This window comes from Coregonus clupeaformis, chromosome 14 (genome assembly GCF_020615455.1).
Source record: "Coregonus clupeaformis isolate EN_2021a chromosome 14, ASM2061545v1, whole genome shotgun sequence".
Lineage (NCBI taxonomy): Eukaryota > Metazoa > Chordata > Actinopteri > Salmoniformes > Salmonidae > Coregonus > Coregonus clupeaformis.
Genome location: NC_059205.1, coordinates 26,986,219 through 27,010,780, shown reverse-complemented (window position 1 = coordinate 27,010,780; position 24,562 = coordinate 26,986,219). Strand labels below are relative to the sequence as shown.

Genomic DNA, 24,562 nt, shown 5'->3' with positions numbered 1-24,562 from the left:
ATGACACAAGTAATTTTTCCAACAATTGTTTACAGACAGATTATTTCACTGTATCACAATTCCAGTGGGTCAGAAGTTTACATACACTAAGTTGACTGTGCCTTTAAACAGCTTGGAAAATTCCAGAAAATGATGTCATGGCTTTAGAAGCTTCTGATAGGCTAATTTACATCATTTTAGTCAATTGGAGGTGTACCTGTGGATGTATTTCAAGGCCTACCTTGAAACTCACTGCCTCTTTGCTTGACATCATGGGAAAATCAAAAGAAATCAGCCAAGGACACAGGAAAAAAATTGTAGACCTCCACAAGTCTGGTTCATCCTTGGGAGCAATTTCCAAACGCCTGAAGGTACCACGCTCATCTGTACAAACAATAGTACGCAAGTATAAACACCATGGGACCACGCAGCCGTCATACCGCTCAGGAAGGAGACGCGTTCTGTCTCCTAGAGATGAACGTACTTTGGTGCAAAAAGTGCAAATCAATCCCAGAACAGCAGCAAAAGGACCTTGTGAAGATGCTGGAAGAAACGGGTACAAAATTATCTATATCCACAGTAAAACAAGTCCTATATCGACATAACCTGAAAGGCCGCTTAGCAAGGAAGAAGCCACTGCTCCAAAACCGCCATAAAAAAGCCAGACTACGGTTTGCAACTGCACATGGAGACAAAGATCGTACTTTTTGGAGAAATGTCCTCTGGTCTGATGAAACAAAAATATAACTGTTTGGCCATAATGACCATCGTTATGTTTGGAGGAAAAAGGGGGTTGCTTGCAAGCCGAAGAACACCATCCCAACCGTGAAGCACGGGGGTGGCAGCATCATGCTGTGGGGGTGCTTTGCTGCAGGAGTGACTGGTGCACTTCACAAAATAGATGGCATCATGAGGAAGGAAAATTATGTGGATATATTGAAGCAAAATCTCAAGACATCAGTCAGGAAATTAAAGCTTGGTCGCAAATGGGTCTTCCAAATGGACAATGACCCCAAGCATACTTCCAAAGTTGTGGCAAAATGGCTTAAGGACAACAAAGTCAAGGTATTAGAGTGGCCATCACAAAGCCCTGACCTCAATCCTATAGAAAATGTGTGGGCAGAACTGAAAAAGCGTGTGCGAGCAAGGAAGCCTACAAACCTGACTCAGTTACACCAGCTCTGTCAGCAGGAATGGTCCAAAATTCACCCAACTTATTGTGGGAAACTTGTGGAAAGCTACCCGAAACATTTGACCCAAGTTAAACAATTTAAAGGCAATGCGACCAAATACTAATTGAGTATATGTAAACTTCTGACCCACTGGGAATGTGATGAAATAAATAAAAGCTGAAATAAATCACTCTATTATTCTGACATTTCACATTCTTAAAATAAAGTGGTGATCCTAACTGACCTAAGACAGGGAATTTTTACTAGGATTAAATGTCAGGAATTGTGAAAAACTGAGTTTAAATGTATTTGGCTAAGGTGTATGTAAACTTCAACTATATATACTGATGTCATATATATGACACATTTGTCCCCCTCTCACATACACACACAAATGTGCAATAAAAGCAGCCTATGTGCCATGCTGCAGTTTGGAATGGGTAGGGCAGTGCCACTGCTGAGCATAGATATGTAGTGAAGCAGCAGGTGGGGGTGGAGGTGGGTGGAGGGCGAGAAGGGGGTTCTAGGTAAGTGAGATGGAAGTTCTAGGGTCTGGAACGCAGTCGGAACTGGATCTGCTAAGCAAACCTGGACCATAGGCGAGCACAAGCGCACATACAAATATATACACCACAAGACAAGCACCATACTCTACATAGATACATGGACATTGATCGTCAGCTGGTGTGAGATCAGAGGCCAGCAAAGGTTCAATGTCTGCCCTAGGGGGGGAAAAAAGACCAAGGATAGATAGCAGAGGAGCTTGGGGAGGATAGGGGGAATGGGGAAGGATGAGCGCTAGAGGATGAGCACTAGGCCCATTAGAGATCGCAAGCTCCTTTGACTGCTTATGATGGGGGGATATTTCTTGTTGGAGAAGGAGGGGGTCGCCGACTGGGGGAGAGGAAGGGGGGGGTTGGAGGGCAGTAGCGTTTAGAGGCCAAAGGATGACAGAGAGGGAGAGAGAGAAGAGAGAAGCAGAGTTTAGTTAGTTGAAGACGGATTAAAAACAGGCAATTCGAAATAGCATAATGGACAGGTGTTAAGAGAAAGTGACTTCAGAGAGACAAAACAGAGAAAAAGTGGCATCCTGAATTCAGAAGTGGTGTTGAGAAACTAGTGCTGAGCGATAAGTGCTTTTTAATCGGTTCGACTATAAAAAAATAAATGGTTTTCTATTTCTTTTTTTTCTACATGAAATGCATTATGAAACAATTACATAAATATGATTTGAGCTTCCCTTAGCCATTACTTGCCTATTCCCTGACACTGACAGTGGGTTGAATGCTGTAACACAAAATACAACTATTAATAAGAGCCCCATGATGGTAGTGAATGGCCATTACTGCTTATCACTTATTAACCATAATGTATTCACATTACTTTTTACTTTAAAAAAATTTTTTAAACATTCAGTTGTGTACAGTGCATTTGGAAAGTATTCAGACCCCTTGACTTTTTCCACATTTTGTTACGTTACAGCCTTATTCTAAAATGGATTAAATAAAAAAAAATACACCATAATGACAAAGCGAAAAACAGGTTTGTAGAAATGTTTGCAAGTATTCAGACCCTTTGCTATGAGACTCGACATTGAGCTCAGGTGCATCGCTCATCCTTGAGATGTTTCTACAACTTGATTAGAGTCCACCTGTGGTTAATTCAATTGATTGGACATGATTTGGAAAGGCACACCTGTCTATATAAGGTCCCACAGTTGACAGTGCATGTCAGAGCAAAAACCAAGCCATGAGGTCGAAGGAATTGTCCATAGAGCTCAGAGACAGGATTGTGTTGAGGCACAGATCTGGGGAAGGGTACCAAAAAATGCCTGCAGCATTGAAGGTCCCCAAGAACACAGTGGCCTCCAGCATTCTTAAATGGAAGACGTTTGGAACCACCAAGACTCTTCCTATAGCTGGCCACCCGGCCAAACTGAGCAATCGGGGGAGAAGGGCCTTGGTCAGGGTGGTGACCAAGAACCTGATGGTCACTCTGACAGAGCTCCAGAGTTCCTCTGTGGAGATGGGGGAACCTTCCAGAAGGACAACCATCTCTGCAGCACTCCACCAATCAGGCCTTTATGGTAGAGTAGCCAGACGGAAGCCACTCCTCAGTAAAAGGCACATGACAGCCCCCTTGGAGTTTGCCAAAAGGCACCTAAAAACTTTCAGACCATGAGAAACAAGATTCTCTGGTCTGATGAAACCAAGATTGAACTCTTTGGCCTGAATGCCAAGCGTCACGTCTGGAGGAAACCTGGCACCATCCCTATGGTGAAGCATGGTGGTGGCAGAATCATGCTGTGGGGATGTTTTTCAGCGGAAGGGACTGGGAGACTAATCAGGATCGAGGGAAAGATTAATGGAGCAAAGTACCGAGAGATCTGCTCCAGAGCGCTCAGGACCTCAGAATGGGGCGAAGGTTCAACTTCCAACAGGACAATGACCCTAAGCACACAGCCAAGACAATGCAGGAGTGGCTTCGGGACAAGTCTCTGAATGTGCTTGAGTGGCCCAGCCAGAGCCCGGACTTGAACCCGATTGAACATCTCTGGAGAGACCTGAAAATAGCTGTGCAGCAATGCTCCCCATCCAACCTGACAGAGCTTGAGAGGATCTGCAGAGAAGAATGGGAGAAACTCCCCAAATACAGGTGTGCCAAGCTTGTAGAGTCATACCCAAGAAGACTCAAGGCAGTAATCACTGCCAAAGGTGCTTCAACAAAGTACTGAGTAAAGGGTCTGAATTCTTATGTAAATGTCATATTTCATATTTTTTTTTTTTTATAAATTTGCAAAAATGTCTAAACCTGTTTTTGCTTTGTAATTATCAGGTATTGTGTGTAGATGGATGAGGAAAAAACGATGTAATCAATTTTAGAATAAGGCTGTAACGTAACAAAATGTGGAAAAAGTAAAGGGGTCTGAATACTTTCCGAATGCACTGTATTTTATTTTGTTTTTATTTTTATTAAAGTCATCATCTCATCTCTGCTCAGGCAGTAGCAGCCAGCCAGACAACAATCTAATGTTATCTCTGTGCTCCCCATTGAACGAGTCATCCTGTTTAGCAAGGCTAGTAGTAGCTAGCTGGTTGACAGAATCATTTGACTAGTTTGTCAAAGTAGATAAGGCATACTTTCAAGGCTGTTTATTACCAACTACAAAAACCATCGAGTAGAGCTACCTTATGAACTGTTTCTATCTCCCTCGTCGTTGTGTTGCGTCATTCCTCTCTCATGCGGAAAGAACAGGTGCAATGGATTATGGTCATTGTAATTAATTTCCCCCTTTCTGCGCTGAACTAAGTTGAATATTTGCCTAACTTCCAATCAGTCCAGCATCCCACATAGTTCTTGACTTAACTTCTCATGAATTATTTGATTTCTCTCTAGAGAAACGGCGGGTTGAGCTCACAACAACAAAAAACGACATGGAATTCAAGTAATTTAACTGATGTCGGTCAATTTGTTGTTTAATATCCGGGAAAATTTGTATTTTGGTTAATCGCTCAGCACTAAGAGATTAACTTGAGCTTGTGGACTCTTCCTTGTTTCAGTAACCACAAACCACTGTTTTACTTGAATTAATAACCCTCAAAATATTCCCACCTAAGATATTGGAACGTCTATACATGGAGGGAACTGACTCAGGTTAGCTATATGGTCAGGAAAAACTCAGGGTTACCCCTAGTTATGGGTACAAAATAGTGTTCAGTGTCTCCATGTACATATGTCAGACCCTTTTATCCAAATGCCAAAGCAACTTACAGTGAGTGCATATATTTTTTGTATGCGATCCCTGTGGGAATTGAACCCACGATCTTAGCACGATCACACTCTTACCAACTGAGCTACACAGGAGCATATAGGCCTACAGTAGGATGCCCTGGCCTCACCTGGGGATGCTGGGAGGGGCCCGGTTGGGGCGGCTGGGGACCTGGGGGCTGTCAGCACTGTTGTTGAAGGGTCCCAGGGGTCCTGGGCGGTTAGGAGGGGTTGGAGCCCCTCGCCCCCCTCCGGGACTGGGGCGCTGGCCTGATGACATCCTTCTAGAACCAGTGGGGCTGGTTGGAGGAGACCTGAGGGGAGAGGAGATAGGGCTAACAGTACCCTTTCATGTATAACATATTCTTGACATAACATAGATAACATAGACTTAACTATTTATGATTTCATTTTTCCTTGCAACAGTCTCCCAGTATAAAAAAAAAAGAATTAGTCTTCAAACACGGTTCTCCTGCTCGCCAACCCAACATCTTCACCTGTAGACCAATAGTTGACTCCATTACACTACACTTAGATATCTAGGGTAGTCATTATCCATGGACTACCAGGATGCCTACCTGTTGCCGCCTCCACTGCGCCAGTCGTTCACGGGCGGCGGCATGGGGGTGGAGATGGTGGTGGTGGAGATGTCTCCTATGATGGCCAGGGCCTCCTTCAGGGACTGGTGGGTCCTGAGGACCTCGTCCCTCCTCTGGACTTGCTCCTGGGACTCATCCATCAAGGCACCCTGGTCCCCGGCCGAGTACAGCTGGGCCAGCAGCTCCGCGTTGATGAAGTCCTTCACCTGGTGGCGGGGGAGAGAGTTGATGGATCAATCAATCCTTCAAATTATGTTTATAAAGCTATTTTTACAACAACGGTTGTCACACAGTGTTATACAGTAACCAGGCCCGTTTGATTTAGCTTGCCTGGCACAAAGGAACCAACAGAATCACCTGAAAAGTTGCACACCAGCCAGGCTCAAGCGAACGCTTAAAGTATTTGAAAAATGTAACCTACTATTTGAACCCATGCCGGATACAATTCCACCAGCGTGGAGCAGAGGTCCCTTACATTACTGATCATGAGGTGCATGATGGTCTTGGGCATGAGGTCACGGATGCACTTGTTGACGATGGCCATGTATGAGTCGACCAGGTTCCGAATGGTTTCCACTTTCCGCTCAAGCTGAGGGTCCATGGAGAAGTTGTCCTGGGATGAGGACGATGAGCCGCCTCCTTCACCTTCCACCTAGAGGAAGACCGCTTTAAGTTTTAAACACACCTGTATTTAGCGATACAGATCTTGTGGCTTGCATCTTTAAATGCAGAAAACTCATGTGCATATCAATGACAAATAATACAAATGTTATTTGTAAAGCGCTTTTCATTACACACGGAAATCACAAACCTTAAGAAAGGTTTATAAAAAGAGCTAAAAGCTTTTAGCAAAAATTAACTATTAATTCACTATAACAGTAGCATATATGCATGTCAATCTCTCATGGCTCAAAGTGGAAGAGAGATTGATGTTGTCACTACTTGTTTTTGTAAGAAGTGTTGACATGCTGAATGTACCGAGCTGTCTGTTTAAACTACTAGCACACAGCTGAGACACCCATGCATACACCACAAGACGTCTCTTCACAATCCCCAAGTCCAGAACAGACTATGGGAGGCGCACAGTACTTGGTTGTGGGTTCGATTCCCACGGGGGGCCAGTATGATTTTTTTTTAAAATAATGTATGCACTCACTAAATGTAAAAATGTAATGTAAGCAGTAGAATCAGATTGAGAAAAAAAAACAGGTAAAAATACACCTTATGGAACAGCGGGGACTGTGAAGAGACACACAAAAAAGGTACAGACACACGCATATGCATACATTGTAATATTGTTGTATGGCGGTATTATACATTTTGTATTGTAGTGATGTAATAATGTTATATGATGTACGGTTTTATCTTTTGTTTTATATGTAATGTGCTTTAATGTGTTGGAGACCAGGAAGAGTAGCTGCTGCCTTGGCAGCAGCTAATGAGGATCCCTAATAAATACAAATAGCATATCAACAAGGTGTAGCCTACATCTATTCTGACTCATTGCAACTTCCTGTCCACCTCATCTGCCTTGTTTATCCTGTTCCCTATTACCCATGACTACCCCTCACTCACTTCCCATGTTGCACTTCTATTATGTAATCCATCTTATCACTTCCCAAGTGAGCCATCATATCACTTTATTTTCTCATTGAAGTTTGATTTAACTGTGAAGATGATTACAATGTAAATGTAATCATCGTCACAGTTACATCTAACTTCAATGAGAAAATACAGTAAGTGGTCACAGTGGTGGGCACCAAGGTTGGGGTCAATTCCATTTCAATTCAGCCAATTCAGTTTACTTCCTGAATAGACTGAATTGAAATGGAATTGACCCCAACCCTGGTGGCCAGTGCAGTGGTCACTCACATTAGAAGACCTTTCGGGGTAGACTCCAGCGCGCAAGAGAGAAGCCCTCCAACTGTCCACCTCGTCCTGAGTGTCACAGGCCAGCTCCAGGAAACGATTGTCCTTGTACACATTCCTGTCAGACCACAACACAGGGGAGCAGAGGAGGAAGTTAGTTACACTGCTTCCGGGTCATTTAAGGGGCATGTGGCAGGTCCATCAATTTAAATAAAGGAAGAAAACAAGCCCACCAGACTATCTGGTTTCTCTCTCCTTCTACAGTATGTATCGTTATTATTAGAAGTAGTGGTACTAAAGTAGGAATATTTTAAGTAGAAATAGTGCTGTAATATTAAAAGTAATGTTGTTAAGATGTGTCTGTCTGGTTTCAGACCTTTGTTCTGTGTTGAAGATGGCAAAGGCATGCTTGCTGGACATGAACCCTTTCTCCACGTCGCGCACCTTCAAGTTGTCCAGAGGGAGCATGTATTTCTTCTCCTTCTCCTGAGAAACACAAAACAGAAAGGGAGGTACCATCAGCAGGTTTTACAATAAAAACAAGCAGCAGAAAAGAACCATGTTAGGGAAATGTTTACTTCTTTTCAAATTACTATCTGATCTCTGTGTGTCATATTATGTTTATTTTTCAGCTTGATTTTTTGAAAATCAACAGGATGGCTTAGTTGGGCGGTGATCCAGGGAGAAAGGGAGAGAAGGGGAATGTGGAAAGAAGGGTAGGGAGAAGGAGAAGTTGGGGGGAGCGCAGGGGAGTGGGAGGAAGAATGAGGGTGGGAGGTAGAGCGGGGCAGGAGAGGGGGGGGGGGAGACTACATGTTGAAGTCATTAGTGTGTGGGTCGTTCTCCATGGTACGTTTGTAAGGGAGGGAGAGCTAGAGGAAACGTTCTGGTAAAGAGAGGAGAAATACAGATGTGGAGAAACACCGGGGACTCAGGGAATGCGCTGCGGTGTGCATGTGAATGCATGGACGTCGGATGAAGCAGATGGCTGCTTGTCTGGATAACACTGAGCATGACAAGGTTTTAATGGTGGCTGCAAAGAGTTGAGATCGAGAGTAAAATGTACTATAAAATTCTCCATCACACACACTCCACCCATCCTACCCTTCATCCTCACCATCTCAATTCTTCACTCTCACATTCTCTCTCTCTCTCTCTCTCTCTCTCTCTCTCTCTCGCTCTCTCTCTCTCTCTACTATCCCTCCCCCTCTTATTTCTTCAATATTTCTTTCCTTTCCAGAGGGGCCCACTTCCTGCCTGATTTTGAGGAGTGAGGGAGAAAGAGAGGTAGGTAGAGAGAGAGCGAGAGATTAAATGACAGCCTGGCGTTAAGACTCAACATCTGGTACCGCTTAACAGCACAGAGCGACAGAGTGCGAGAGAAGGAGGGAAGGGAAGAACTTCCAGAACGAAGTTAAGAAAGAGGGAGACCTGAAGAAGAAACTAAGTGAAGGATTTAGAAAAGTGGTTCAACAGAGGTGTCCATATCTGACCCCCTGCAGAGCGATGGTAAGGTCTCACTAGGTATGAAACGAGAAAAGAAAAGAACCGTTGCAGACTTCTCTCGGTTGTATTCCCCAAGAGGTCACTCCAACCCATATATGGTCACACGTGTCCCTCCCTCTTCCTCCATCTATCTCACTCTTTTTCCTTCCCTCTCTTTTTTTGTAATATCCCCTCCCTGAGTGCTCAGCCAGTCTGTCCCGGTCGGTCGTCTGAGTGAATGTGCCACGTCAAGCCTGGATACTCTGCATGGCCAGCATGACCCAAACGGACCGTGAGGGGAGCGACACCCAGAAACGCAACAAACAAACGACAGAGAGGGGGAGAAGAGGCGACACAGACAGGTTTTGGGGTTTGAGAGGGGGGATCCCTACTTCTTGATGCCAAAATGGAGGAGGATGAGGAAGGAAGACAAAGATCTGCAACCCTACTGCCTATGGAATGGCAGAGAGTCAGTGTCTTTGGGGCCTGAGACCGAGTTCGTCTGTCCGGCTCCGTCCTCCCAGTGTTCAGACTACCTGTTCATTGTCATACTGGTGTACAGTAGTCTGCACATTGGTTAGACTGGGCAGGGAAGCACTTCTCTTCTATTCGAGGAAACATTGGCTTTCAAGGAGGTTTCATTGTGGGTTTGATTATCTACACTCCACCACCGACCATCTTCCACTGCCGTTTGCTCATCTCTATGATTTGTCTTCTCTACTCTGTGTCTATGTCTGGTATCTGTTCCTTTTAGGGCATCCCATTTGTACTTTTTGAATGTTCTAACTGCATTTTTAAGACTAATTTTACTTTATGGAATAAATGTATATCATTGGCTTCCTTAAGAAAATACCTATATAAAAGTTAAAAATGTTCCATAGTAAGGTCTTAGACCAAGGTGTTCTAATGTCCTTGAAACAGTCTGCTTACTAAGTGTATGGTATAACAGCAATAGAAATGTGTAGACTCCTGTATCTAACACAAAGAATCCAGCCCTGATTCTGATGCAGTAGGCGGGAGAGGGAGGAGCAGCAGAGACTCCATAGAATCAAACAGTCAAGCAAAGTGGTCAATCCATCCATCAATCAATTCCTGCTTCAAATACAAAACACATACTTCCAGTATTTCAGTGGAGTCAGGTTGGGAGGTTACAGTAACTATGTTGCCTAAATTATACAGTCAAACTCAGAGCTAGAATATAATACTATATAATTTAACTGGTGGTCAAACTATTGTGTGGCAGATGGTCTTCATACTGTCCAGTGTGTACAAGCAAATATATTATTTCACTATGATATAATAAACCAACTAGGGGAGAGGCCTAGTGGTTTGGTGGGGCTAGAGGATGATGTTGTTAAAAGGATGTATAAGGTTTTTCTATATAAGGTTTTGTTGCAGTAAATTACTGTATTGGGGGTTGTATACTGTATAGGGAATAATATTAGTGATGGGTGTAGTATGGATGCTAGGATTAGCAATGGTGTTGGGAACACGATTACTGTAATATTAGGGTGGCTGTGGAATTGTATTGGTGATAGATGGTTTGGATAATGAAGGGGTATTGGGTTCAGAAACAGAGAGGGAGGAATACTGCCATTTAATAGGTTATTTCTCCCCACTGAATCACTGGAGGCTGATGTTTGGATTACAAATGTGTGATTTTCCTGTCAGGAATGTGTGCAGTTTCAGAGAAACTGCCAACTGCACCAAGAAAGAGAGGGGGGTCAGAGAGAGAGAGTATGTAAATAAATATACAGTAAGACACCCAAGGAAAGGTGGAAAAATGCTTGTTTGAATGCAGTGGTGGGATTAGTTAGTTGAAAAAGTTATACATTAATATTACTCATTACAAAAGTAATGTGTTAATTTACAATATGACTTTGTGGAAAGTAAAGCATTATATTACTAGTTATATTAATTTATAACTTTCATGACAAATCAAAACATCTCACCGTTTATTTAACTGTCAAGGGAGCAAGGCGAGCCGCTCTACCAAAGACAGGCTACTTTCTAACTCATCTGTGACGCTGCTTTCCTGTGCTAGTCTACAAGTGCTGCACTATCATATGGTCTGCTTAATTAGCCATATATACACTGTAAGCCAAACATCAGTACAGATTTTCTATTTTTTCATTCAAAATCTCTCTCGAACCGCCAGTTCTGATTATAGACCGGGACTTATAGAGATGTACAGAGGGCACACTTACCACTAGATGGGAAAGCCCTCTATGGGCTTTGCTAACACAGAAGCGATCAATGGCAAAGATCAGAAGTGCGTACTCTATACATTTCTATGGACAGCAACTATCATGACATTTCTCCAAACAGCCTTTCTCCGCTCGCTCGAGAACTAAATGAGGAAACAAGTCGGGATTGGATCATGGAAACACGCATTCGGTAGAGATATGATTCTGAAAGTCACGCAAGTTGTTTGACAAAGTAACTAATAATATTACCCAATTGTTGTTTGACAAAGTAACTGTTATAACATTACCCATCCGTTACTCATTAAAGTAATCCGATTACACAACGCGTTACTTTTGTAACATATTACCCCCAACACTGGTTGAATGTCAGAGATTCGTAAAACAACTGCTTTAAAGTCAACGCAACATGAGAATGTCTACGATCCATCGAGTTACCGTTTTGAATTATTACTGCATGTGTAGATGTGTATTTGCATGCATGTGTGAGCAGTGGTTTTATTCGGGATGGTTCCAATTGTGCAAAAGAATACCAAATGCCTTAACTCCCAGCGGAGTGGGAGAGGAGAGGTGGAGAGACAGAAATAAATAAAAAAAACTGACAAAGAGAGCGTGAGAAGAGGATATAAAACTACTGTTTCCTGTCCAGTGAATTTTGTTGTGTATATTGAGAGGATTTAAACCATGTGGATTGCTTGTGACCCATGTGATGTCATCTGCTGACCAGTGCATGGATTGGCTGACTCCGGGAGTTGCCGTGTGTCTGCCTGTCTACACTTGCTGTGCAGAACATCCTGGAACCTGTACAGCAGGCACAGACAGGCAGACAGACACCAGCCCGTCAAGCTATGAATGACAACATCCAGCCAATCAACGAGCACCCTGCATCGCAAGGGGAGGGGAAACGTCACTGAAGAGCCAATGTGGAACCACCGTTGAGTTGTGATTTAGTGAGTAGTCAGAAGGTATGGTTTATATTATGTCCTCTACAAAGATATCGATCAAAATACTTATCACTTGGGAATTGTCCAGAGATTCAAAGCGCATATGTATATTTTACCATTTGTTGACCTGCCCTCCCTTAAACGACATTAAACAGAAAGGAGGGCTGTATTTGAGGGGAAATGGTGTTCCAATCCACCATCAACTGAAATCTAGCCATAAACTACATCAAACTTACTGTACTAACCCACCCTGAAGAGGGTCAACTAAGTCACTCACCTCATCATCCTTGAACCAGGACAGACTCTCAGCGGTCAGGACAAACCAGTACTCCTTAGCCCCGCCTTTAATTATACTGATGTTGTTGATGGTCAGCCAGCCCTTACGGATGACCTGTAGAGGGCAGGGGTTAGAGGTCAGGGGATGAAAGATGGGGTCATAGTGGTGGTGGGTGGTGTGATCGCAAGGGAGAAAAGTTTAGAAGGTACTGAAGAGTTGTCATGTCCACACGGAAGCATCATCTACTGTACCCCATCCTACTTCAATCAATCATATTCTGTCAAACCTGGCCTGCTAGTCTACTACATGTACCCAAACCAATTTGTGCACAAAAGTGATGTATGAATAACAAAATGCAATGAGAGAGTGTGTTGTGTGAGAACTCTAAGTTAATCGATATTGTCAGTGTGTATCTTTGTGATTAAACCGCAGGTTGGCATTTATTGTCATGAATCTTGCCCTGGAGGCAGCTGTGTAGCGAGGTCATAAGCTGACACAGCCACAAATCTGTTTTTAAACCTAACCCTAACATTAACCACACTGCTAACCCAAATGCCTAACCCTAGCAAATTGTTTTAATTAATTTTGACGATATAGCCAGCTGGCCCATCTAGCGGAAATCGCTCAGTTCTGCCTCAAGGGGAAGATTCATGACAATAAACATCAACCTGCGAATAAATCAAACCATAATTTGTGACTGAGTTCAGTGACAGTCTCCAGGCACAACAGGGCACTATATTGAAAGTTACAAACACAGGTCTGTGTCACAGTGTTAAGAAGTGACCGTTGTGTTATTAGTGCTTCATAACATCCCGCACACACACAATATAAGCATCATAGCATTAGTGCTACATCAGTGTTTGTGTTAGGTGGGTTAACCAGCCGCACAAACAACAAGCCAGTGGCAGTCAAAGGATTGAGTGATTATTAAGTTAGGTGTCTAGGATGGCCTAGAACCACTAAGGGGGTTAACCAAAAAGCATATTTATAAAGTCTTATTTTTGTTCAGTCCTGGCACAAATCAAATATTTTTTCAACACCATTTGTAGTGGGAGGCTGATTGTGACAGGTAACCCCCTGTGGTCAAAGGGATGAGGGAGTGTCGTAACGTAAACTGTTGCTCTTACAATCAGGCCTGAGGCAGGAGGAGAGGAGGCCTGAAACAGGAAGGAAGTGGGGCGTTAAAACACCTAAGGCACCACATTACGTGGGTACCACGTCTGGACACAATCTCACGAATGGAACCTACCACACCTGGCTCAAATACATCATGGTAAATACTTTCCAATACTTAAGGTGTGCTTAATTTAGCTTGGAGCTTGTACTTTTGGGACTATTCCATTGGTCCCATTGTATAGCAGGCAAACTAAATCAATGCAGATCAAGCATTTGAAAGTATTTGACATATGTATTTGACTGACCCAGAACCTGTGTAAAAGTAGCTAACTAACAGCCATAGCAGTTGAGTTGGTTCAAGTTAGCATACCTACGGCGTAGCCCTTTACACTTGTACCCGTACATGGGTTGAAAATGGCAGATTTGGGCACTGATAAGCGCATAATTTGGAACGCAGTGGCTGCACAGTAACATGCTATAAATGACGCCAGACCTCAGGCTCAGCGATGTAAGGGTTTTGATCCAACACAAATGGAACCTGTCAACTCCCACTTCTAAGGACGTATCCAAGTTACTGATGTTGGCTCTGCAGTGTGTCATGACTCTCCCTGGGTGAGGATCAAAGGCCTCATATCAGCAAGACAACAGCAGACAACAACCAGACCTTCTTACCCACGGGGGGTCTCTCTCTAATTTATCTCTGGCCCTGTAGTATGGTGAAAGGAATGTCCTTTGTTTCAGAGACTTTTGCCGCCCAAAAACATCAACAATGAACATTAGGACAATATATTTCAACATTCCAAACGTTGGGAATGATGAGAAATGGAATATGGAAAATTAATGTATATTTTGTGATGTCATTAAAAATTGTATAAAAGGCGTTATAACGAAAACAGTGTGACTTTAAGAGCTTTTACACTGTGTATGTCAGGCTTACATCCTTTACCTTGGGTAGAAAATATCAAGGAGGAAGACAATGTTTCCGTGAAGATAGGAATGTGATTTTAGCTTTTTAACAGAATCATAGTGATAATACTTTTGCCTCGTAACTAGCCACGCCCGAGGGAGTATGACAGAAACGCCCCTCTTTACCAGAGTGCATAAAAGACTGAGATAAGAACGATCAGATCAGACTAGACGGACCTCAAGCTGCAGCTGTTGTCCATATTGGGCCCGACCCTGAAAATCAACACGAGGTGAAGACGACAAAGTTGCCTCCACTAACAATCAATGTTACGTCTGAGTAGCTGTTCTAAGTACTGTATCTAAGAAGGTGAATTTAAGTGGGACCATCCTGTTACTCTCTTCAAACCATCGTATAATACACTGCTCTCATTACCCCACAGGGGATCATCGACACGGCTGATTAGCAGTCCTCAGAAGACCACTCCCAGAAAGAGTGAAAGTAAACATACGACTAAGAAGAAGGACATTGTGACCTCTTGTGGACAATCTGAGCCTTACATCTGAGCCTTACATCTAAAAGGCCATCCGAAAAGAGAAGGCCCAATCGACCCTTCCCACGAAGGCCTGGGTCCAACAGAGACGAAGACAAACACGTAAATACATGCATTACTTCTTACCAAACGGACGGCAGTTCTGGCAAAGTATTATGATTACTATGAGCTTAGGTCCATGTGTATCCAAGTGTTTTTCTCTCTCTCCCCCTCTTTAACTCGCCATCTTTTGTAACAAGTGTCATATTGTGTTAGTCCGCTAGGGACCCGTTTTCATTGTATTAAATTTCTAATCCCTACCTATACCGTGTACGTGTTTGTATCTTGTGTTCTCATTTTAAATTAGTAAATAAATAATTAAATCAATTTGTGTGGTACGGAATGATCATTAAGACCCTGGTTCGTGCAGACTTAAAGAGCCTACGACTTTCAGAATGAGACTGATGAGGTAAATGATTAATAAATGACTTAAATTATGAGATAAAGATATCTTTACAGTTAATTCGGGAAACGGTAACTCGTTAAACAACTTTTCCCGTGGTGTCCCAAATTCCTAATGAGTTAATTGTTACATGATACATTTAATCTAATAACAATTAAACATAGTAGGTAATTATTCAATAAATAATAGTCATCACAATAATGAAAGCCACGTCACGACAAGTGTTTTAGAAATTAACTTGACATTGTCGGTATCTGCCTATCAGGTTTTCTGGAATGAAAACAAAGTCATCTTCCCTAGTTATTTAACTAACTGAGATTGTGCCTATGCCACTATAAGTAGCCCTCCACTCGTACCCGTATACAGGTTGAAAATGGCAGATTTGGGCACTGATAAGCACATAAATTGGAACGCAGTGGCTGTACAGTAACATGCAATACATGACGTCAGAGCTCAGGCTCTCCGCTTCACAGCACTGTATGGGTTTTGACTGAAAGCCGTTCTGAACTTCAGCAACACAAGTTCAGAAGTTGCCCTCATCCCTCCCGCTAATTGGGCAACGTTTGCACACTTTTTGTTGTGTGAGTGAGGAAAATGCTGTAAATTAAGATGACTATGTATTTTTAAAGATGAGATGTCATCCAAGCAAGCCAAACACCCGCAAGACCAAATGTGCACTTCACATTTCCATATCATAAAACTCAAGTCATATACAGTGTCAATGTTTATGATCACTATGTCTGATGTACAGATACAAGATGTCATGGCGTCATACCCTGGGGTTGTTCTGAACAGAATGTCTGTCTATTGTGAAGAAAATTCACTGCGGAACTCGGACCTGAATCGCGCATGACTTCTTTCTGTGCACACCAAAATTACAATCTGCTTCTCTGAATTGCCCTGTGAAAGCCTAACACTGTAATATCGTATTTTATTACTTAGCTAGTCATGTTGGCAATAGAACAAGCTTTCAAATGATGCACACCTGATCCAGATTACGATGTATAATGGGCCTTTTTTGGATTGCGTAAACACCAACAGTAATTGTGTGATGGCAGGGATGCAGGGCTGTGTTCCAAACAACACAACTGTGCTTCCTCAAAAGGCACAGCTATGAGAGCTGCAAAAAGCACATTATAGTTGAAGAAGTTTCTTTGAGTTATAAAAGTGCTTTGAAATTACTAAGGAACTGTGCACACTTTGGAGAGGTGTGTGGCCACTTGGAAACACCAGTTAAGTTATTTCACTCAAACCCTTGTAATTTTTGTGTCTAATGTTGCACCTACCCCACATTTCCCAGTTACTGAATTTATCCAGAGTATTTTCACATTTCGTTATCAACAAATGCGGCGAAAAGTACATTAAATGTCAAATGCACATAAAAAATCAACAGCGTAATGTTTGGATTCAGTCTTGTCCTCAACTTTGGTCTAATAATTTCCCCAGAATCTCCTAACTTTCAATTGCTCCCATGCTTTTCATATTTATTTTGTAAGAAACATTTCAATTTAGCCCTATCCACATAGGCCAATTCCCACGAGTGTAAAGGGTTAAGCTTGAGACATGGAAAAAGCTATACACAGTCAACTCAGGTTGGCCACAAGAGGGAGCCACACTCTGGGCAGTAGAGTAGAGTAGAGTAAATACAGGCAGCAGGCAAAGCCCAACCCTAACCCCAACGAGTGATACTCACCAACCAGGCCAGACGCCCAAAACAGGGCAGCTCAGATTCTCACTAAGGGGTTGGGATGAAATGCATGGGGGCACCTTGATGACATAGAAGGGGTTTAAACATAGTGATAAAGGTAAATAGAACGTAAAAACATCCATTTGTTTTGTACACGCATAACATAAGTGTCACAATCCAACTGAAAAAGACAAAGGCAATCGAAAGGTCCCCCAAAATCAACATGAAATGTAAAAAAGCATGCAACAAAGGTAATAATGTATGTATAATGTACAGGAGTATACATTACCGTGTGCTGTGAACAAATGAATGACATAAAGAAACCAGGAAGCATACGAGTCACTATCCCTATGGCCCTGTTTCCTCCTATATGGCCTGCAGCCCACTGTGTGAGTGTGGGCACCCTTGGCCTTTTGTTCGGAAGTGTGTGTGTATGGTATTTCAGATCCTCCTCTATGTCTCACCTGGCTGACCTGGCTTGCAGCATTACTTTGCTTGTTACTCTGCTTGCTGCTCTGCTGTGCACTATGAAGCAGAGAAAGCAGAGAGACAGAAATAGACAGCGATAGGAAGTAAGCGCACAAGAGAGAGAAACAGACAAGGGAGGGAGAGGTCTGTACAGTATTATCTACAGGTATTCAGTATCTATTTTCACCCCTTTCACCCCCTACATCTCCACTTTGTAATAACATTAGCAGGCCAATAAAGGCAGGCCTGGTCAGTCATTTACTTAGCAAAGCCTATGAAGTCGTCATGGTTAGTGTTGATGTACGAGAGCTGGACATCGATTAGCAGCAACACCTGCAATTGGAGACAGAAAGATTTGGTCAACAATACATGGAAGCTTCATTTACAGTGTAGTATTACTAGCCCCTAGGTCAATAAGTATACTGTATACATAACCATGTGTGTATTTGTACTGTGTGTGCGTGTGTGTGTGTGTTGGTTCTTCTATCCTTGTGGGGACCTAAAATCCCCAAATGTCACCACAAGGATAGTAAAACAAGAAATTCTCCCTTGTGGGGACATTTCCCAAGTCCCCATGAGGACAAATGCTATTTTAAGCTTAGGGGTTAGGTTTTGGGTTATAATTAGGGTAAGGGGTTATGGTAAGGGAAAATAGGATTTAGAATGGAAATGAATTTTAGGTCCCCACGAGGATAGAAGAACATAATGTGTGTGTGTGTGTGTGTGTGCGAGATATGTAGGTGTTACCTGGTCCTTTGCCCTACTCTCTCTGTCTCGGATGTGTGAGGTCACAATTCTCTCAGTTTCCTCACGCAGTCTGGGGAAGCAATCCAACTGAAAACACACATCACATCCTATTACGGTACATCATAGGAAATAATAATTTAAAACACACCATGTTTTTGAATTCTAAACGATACCATGAGGATTGACTGACTAAAAGGTTACCTTGTTGGTGCACTGGCGCACTGTGTTGATCAGCTCCTGAATGACCATGTCCACACACTTGATACATGGTTCCTTGATCTTCACTATCTGCTTCTTCACAATGGCCTCAAACGCCATGTCTGGAGTGAACAGGCCAGTCCTAGAGAGTGAGAGTGAGAGAGAGAAATGGAGATGAGAACAGTCAGGAAAGTAGATGCGTGTAGCAGGAAGAAGAGGATAGGAGAGTGAGATAGTTGAAGGTGGTATGAGAGAGGTAAGCAGTAATCATAAATACACACCCACCGGATACCGTGGATGTTCTTGATGGCGTAGCTGATCTCCCGCCGCATCTCCTTGTCATCACACTCCATCTGGAAGAGAGAGAGAGTGAGAACGAGAGAGCGATTGAGAGTGTTTTCTAGCCTAGCACCAAATGAAACGAGATGTGCATCAGTCAGCTATCTAACCTTAACCAGTTCGAAGGGGAATCTCTCGTGGAAGATGCGGTTGATCTTGGCTCCACCAGAGAGCTCTACAGTATCTACCTGGTCCCCAGAGCCCTCGATACGCTTCTCAAAGTCGACTGAAAACTGCTGCACCATCCTACACACAATCAAAATTGGAATTTCAGTTGATTTGCTGAATTGACTGAATTGAGACGCAATTGATCCCAACCTTAATTGTGAGTGTGGAACTTTTTCTGATGGACTCACTGCAGCAGTTGCTTGGTCTTCCGTCCCGGGTCATCAGGGCGGTATCCCCGGTACTCCTCGGCCTCCTTGTCCAGAGACAGCAGCTGGGTCTGCAGCTTGCTACGGAATTCCGGCAGCGTGTCACGGATGTGGTTGGTCAGTTGCTATGGCAACACAACACAAAATGAACCCTAAATATAATGACGCTAAGCAAGCCTATTAAGCTGGCTTTGGGATCCATAGCAAGGATGTAATAACCCGTAGGAGAGACTCAGTTACTGTTAACTGGTCAGTCTACAGTCAGTCCTTTAGCCTACCTGGTTGAGGACTTTCTGCAGGCATGGGGTGCCCATCTTTTCGGCCATGTGTCTGTAGGCCGGGTGAGTCAGGAAGAACTTCCTCTCAGCAGCCATAGCCATCTTGATGTCCTTCTTCCCATCAATGTCCTTCTGACTGCGGTTCACCACTCCAATGTAACCTGGCAACACACAGATGGACAGGGTGAAACCACTCCAATATAACCTGGCAACACACACAGACAGGGTGAAACCACTCCAATATAACCTGGCAACACACACAGACAGAGTGAAACCACTCCAATATAACCTGGCAACACACACAGATGGACAGGGTGAAACCACTCCAATATAACCTGGCAACACACACAGATGGACAGGGTGAAACCACTCCAATAATAACCTGGCAACACACACAGATGGACAGGGTGAAACCACTCCAATATAACCTGGCAACACACACAGATGGACAGGGTGAAACCACTCCAATATAACCTGGCAACACACACAGACAGGGTGAAACCACTCCAATATAACCTGGCAACACAGACAGGGTGAAACCACTCCAATATAACATGGCAACACACACAGACAGAGTGAAACCACTCCAATGTAACCTGGCAACACACACAGACAGAGTGAAACCACTCCAATATAACATGGCAACACACACAGACAGAGTGAAACCACTCCAATGTAACCTGGCAACACACAGAGACAGACGGTCGGGGGATGACGGAAAAGACATGACTGAGATACAAGAAAATGGAACCAAAATGAAAAGCATGTATGGAGGACAGAACAGAAAAGCTGATACCAAAGAAGATCGGCGGACATAAAGATTGATAAAGAAAGACAAAGAAAGAGAGAAAGTAAGTAAGAGAGAGATGTCCCACCTCTCCTCAGGGGCAGCAGCTTGTTCTCCAGGACCTCCCTGGCATCTGTTCCCTCATCCATCAGGTCCAGCTTGGTGATCACTCCTATGGTCCGCTGGCCTAGAATCAGAGGTCAAAGGGTAAGGGGCAAAAGGCAGTGGTAGGTCAGTCACAACACAAAGGCTGCGTTCCAGGCTGACTACATTACAGATGCCTGCGAGATCTCACAACGCTTGGATAGGTGTTTAAAAAATCAGGTAACCCCATCATATGATATAGCAATCTGATCAACATCTTACCCTGGGGGTCGACGTCTTTGGCCAGTTTGAGGGCGTCTGAATTGGCCAGGTCAGAGTTAGCCGGGGTGACAGCCAGGATGAGACAGCTCTCCCTGCAGATGAACTGCATGATCATGTCTCTGATCTGCTGCTCGATGTCTGCTGGCTGGTCCCCCACTGGCACCTTGGTGATGCCTGGCAGGTCGATCAGGGTCAGGTTCAGCACTGCAGGCAGGCAGGGAGGGAGAGCGGATACATCTCATAGTGAATATTACTTAACACACAGGATGGAGAGCATAACACCTCACAATGAACAATACACAATTGTTCAGCGGTGCAGGAGGTAGAGGACAGAGTAGTTAAGGGGTTGTGTATGTCTACCATGTGGGGAGTAGACGCGCAGGTTGATGGGGACGGGAGAGATGCCCTTATTGGCACCAGTAATGCGGTCAGTCTCTGCCTCAATCTCCTGGCGAACTTCGTCGAAATCTGTGAACTTCTTCCCTTTGCAGTGTAAGAACTCTGCCCATTCTGTGAAGATAGACGCAAAGATTAGATTCCAAATGTATGTGTGTGTGTGTGTGTGTGTGTGTGCGCATTACCTGCATTGGCGCTGATAAGCTGCAGGACAAGGGGCCTGCGGGTGACGATCCCAGAGCCTCGGGGCAGGAAGTCCCTGCAGACAAATAGCCAATCAGGACAGAAACACAGAGGAGGTGGGGTTGAATTTAACCTTGCCTGCCAGGAACGAATGTGACAATAAGATGGTGTCTGGCTATGTGAGACTATGTTGATGGTGACAGTGATGGTGTGTTGCACTGTAGGAGACTGAGGCCTTGTGAACCCTGGGTGAACCACCAACAGCCAGACTGCCATGGTGTACAATGACTCACACATACTGAACACACACAACCACGTAATGTAGAATTAATCACAGCACACAACCAAATGGAGTCTCTTCTTACTAACAGAAGATAATATGAATGGAAAAAAATGTTGATCTGAAAATGTCTACAGGCTCTTTGGTCCAAAATGTTTTTCCAGTTTACCCTCAGAGCCACCGGAGCACACCTCGATTCCCTTAATGATGCTGATCCAATAAAATAGTTCTGAAATGTGTATATGTCATTCTGACCTAAAGCACAAGAAGTCAACATGAACTGCTGCACAGTGACAAGTAGCAGAGCACTCATTTAAAGAACGATGACTTCAGTACACACCAGTCTGCTACCAGGCAAGAGAGTGCATGTGTAGGTGTGTGTGTGTGTGTGTGTGTGTGTGTGTGTGTGTTTATTTTACCAGGCAGGTCAGTTAAGAACAAACTCTTATTAACAATGATGGCCTGGCAAGTGTGTGTGTGTTGACCTGATAGCCAGCAAGGTGAGACAAGGTCTCACCAACAGAACATGAGCATAAACACTCTTGTGTAAGGGAAAGCTGGTTTGATGTTGATGTGTTTTCCTGTGTGCCAAATACGCCAGATATTGTTGTTGTGGGGGGAGGCGCTCATTTTGGAAGTGGGCTGCTCATTTGAGGGTTACATGGAGCAGGCCTTTGCCGAGAAGGTGCTTAAGTACCAGCCCCTCGTGGCACGCTTGGACAGCCTCGGGTGTAGGTGCAAGCTGGTGGCGCTGATATTCTGCAGTCTCGGTCACAGGCTTGCAGTGCGTGGCCTCCAGATTGCGGGCCTGACAAAAACTAGCGCAAAGCAACTGGCTAGGTACTGCTCTGTTTCAGCTGTCGTGGAAAGCCTAGCTGTTTGGAGGAGGTGGTGCTTTCTGTACCCTGGAGTGCCATGCATACAGGGACCTTTAAAATGTTTGGATCCTTTTTTTGTAAATTTGATTGGTGGATTCAACTAAAGTATTTAGTGTGTGTGTGTGTGTGTGTGTGTGTCTACATGTATGTTTAGGCATCTTGTCATTTCACTCAAATTGGCTCGATGAATGAACAAATATTGATATTGAAACCTCCCTCTATCTACGGGCTAGCAGAAAATATGAGTCAGACCCCTGCTGTCCATTCAGCAGCAGTGTGGGTGGGGGAGCCAACCCTGGACAGCAGGACCATTACTCAGCTGGATCCCAGGTCTCAGGGGTGGCTGGCTGGGCCTTGGCTGATGCTGCTGCCAACAACCCTGCACTTCATCTATCTAGACCTGGGTCGTATTCTCTAGGCACAAAATGGAAGAAAACAGACTGATATAGGGAGGGACTCTGAACCTTGTTCAATAAGAAACTCTCATTTTTGTTTACCATTGCAAAGGGTTTTGCTACTTTGTGCACTAATTAATACGACCCTGAAGATAGTAGGAATACCATCTATACCTAACCTCAATTGCCAGTCTTTACCATTCACGCTTGTCTGTAAATATTTGAAGGTATATGCAATCTTTCTGAACCTATACCCTCCTCTGTCACTATCTAAGGTTCTGTTTTATGTACCAACCACACTGCCATAACATACCAATTAATCCCACTGTGCAGAAAATCTAATGGAAGCTCTTCTTTGTGATTGACAGCAGAACTGATTTGATCATATTAATCTAATAAGAGTGTTTCCAGGTGTTAACGTATATATCCAGCAGTCCTTACAACAGTAATTTCCTTACCTATTTTACATTGCAATAAGTTTATGTAAATATTTCAAAGCAAATGCTGAGATTTCAGGGACTGAAACAGGCTAAATGGGGCTGGCTGATTGGGCTGGAATACCGTGGGGGTTGCGGTAACCCAAATATCGGCTCCCTTGTCATAAAGCCTGCTATGAAATAGGAATGCGCGTTAAAAATAAGATGGAGACGAGCTCCTGGCTCAAAGAAGATCCGGGATGCCACAGCCGTTTCGAAAAACGAAACGTGACCGGGATGGACACGACATCCCCGACCCCATGCTTAACGAGAGAGTTTTATTTTTTGCCCGATAGTGATGAATTCGGCGTGTTGTGCTTGGCTGCTGCTCGTTTACCTGCCAACGAAGTTCTCCAACACCGAGCTTTTGCCAGCGCTCTGTCCGCCGACTACCGCGATCTGTGGCAGGTCAAGATTGCAGCTCTGACCGATGCCGCTGAATGCGTCCTGAAGCTTGTTGACCAGCGGGATCAAGTCCTCCATTCCCCGGTTACCCATGGTGCTTGCGGGCGGGGCTCAAGATGAGAGAGAAGGAAGTAGGTGGTTATATCTTTAGTCCAGTGCTACCGTGCTTGTTGATGTAGTAGTCATCTAGCCACGCATTGCCCCGAGCAAAGCAAGGGTCGATTCGAGAGAGAGAGAGAGAGAGAGAGAGTCAGAGTAGGATTGCGCAGTTGCTTGCCACCAACACCGCACACACACCGTTTTCTTCAAGGGCATTTGGGTATTAAAGTCCTTGATAAAACCCCGCTCTAAAACACATAATATAAAACCGTGCATTGAATTGTAGACAGGCTAATTCCATAGGTTTGGCTACATGCATCAAGACGAAAAGTGACCTACCCACACCAAATGATTCGCATCGAAAATGATGTGTTTTGCTTACAGGCAACACGTTAACAAATAAATCACAACATTCATTCTATTCTTTATCTATAGCCATTTCTCATTTACCCTTTCTCAAGGATTCCTTGGAGTTTGAAGAACAGGCAGATCCAATCCAAAATCCGGATCCAAACGCAATTATAGCCTACAAGCAACCCCACCTGCTGTAACTGAGCATCGGCTTAATGTGAATGTCCAGTGCTAAATAATGATGTTTTGGTAGCGTTGTTATGCTCGGATGGACTTCAAAGCCTCATTCCGAACACAAATTCGCCTCTAACGGATTAACCATATTTATTTTATGCAACCGCGACAATTGCGATGCTCGCCGCGCCTGGTAATAAGATTGACATATGAGGTGCCCAATGACAGCAGGGGAGTTATGGTCGCGTCACGGTAGGCCTATAGGCAGAGCGCACACAGGTTAGGCAAAACAAACCCGCCCCCTGTTTACATCGTGCCAGCTTTGCGGTCGTGACTCACGGCCGCGAATCACCACACTGAGCATGATTG

General features: G+C 44.0%; 1 protein-coding gene across 1 annotated transcript; it reads right to left on the bottom strand.

Annotated features, from left to right (window-relative positions):
- Window positions 1-1,412: 1,412 nt before the first annotated feature.
- Window positions 1,413-24,381, bottom strand: LOC121581079 (dynamin-3). Its single transcript, XM_041896453.2, has 21 exons — window positions 24,119-24,381; window positions 23,502-23,755; window positions 21,138-21,211; window positions 20,917-21,066; window positions 20,557-20,760; window positions 20,279-20,377; window positions 19,404-19,564; window positions 19,108-19,250; window positions 18,862-18,997; window positions 18,698-18,765; window positions 18,416-18,554; window positions 18,215-18,301; window positions 17,730-17,800; window positions 17,464-17,524; window positions 12,298-12,411; window positions 7,764-7,873; window positions 7,391-7,505; window positions 5,994-6,170; window positions 5,498-5,724; window positions 5,051-5,233; window positions 1,413-2,045 (listed from the first exon to the last, which is right to left on the bottom strand). Exons 2-21 carry the CDS (start codon window positions 23,660-23,662, stop codon window positions 2,000-2,002), a joined length of 2,526 nt encoding a protein of 841 aa, XP_041752387.1. The 5' UTR covers window positions 23,663-23,755; window positions 24,119-24,381; the 3' UTR covers window positions 1,413-1,999.
- Between the last annotated feature and the right edge of the window lie 181 nt (window positions 24,382-24,562).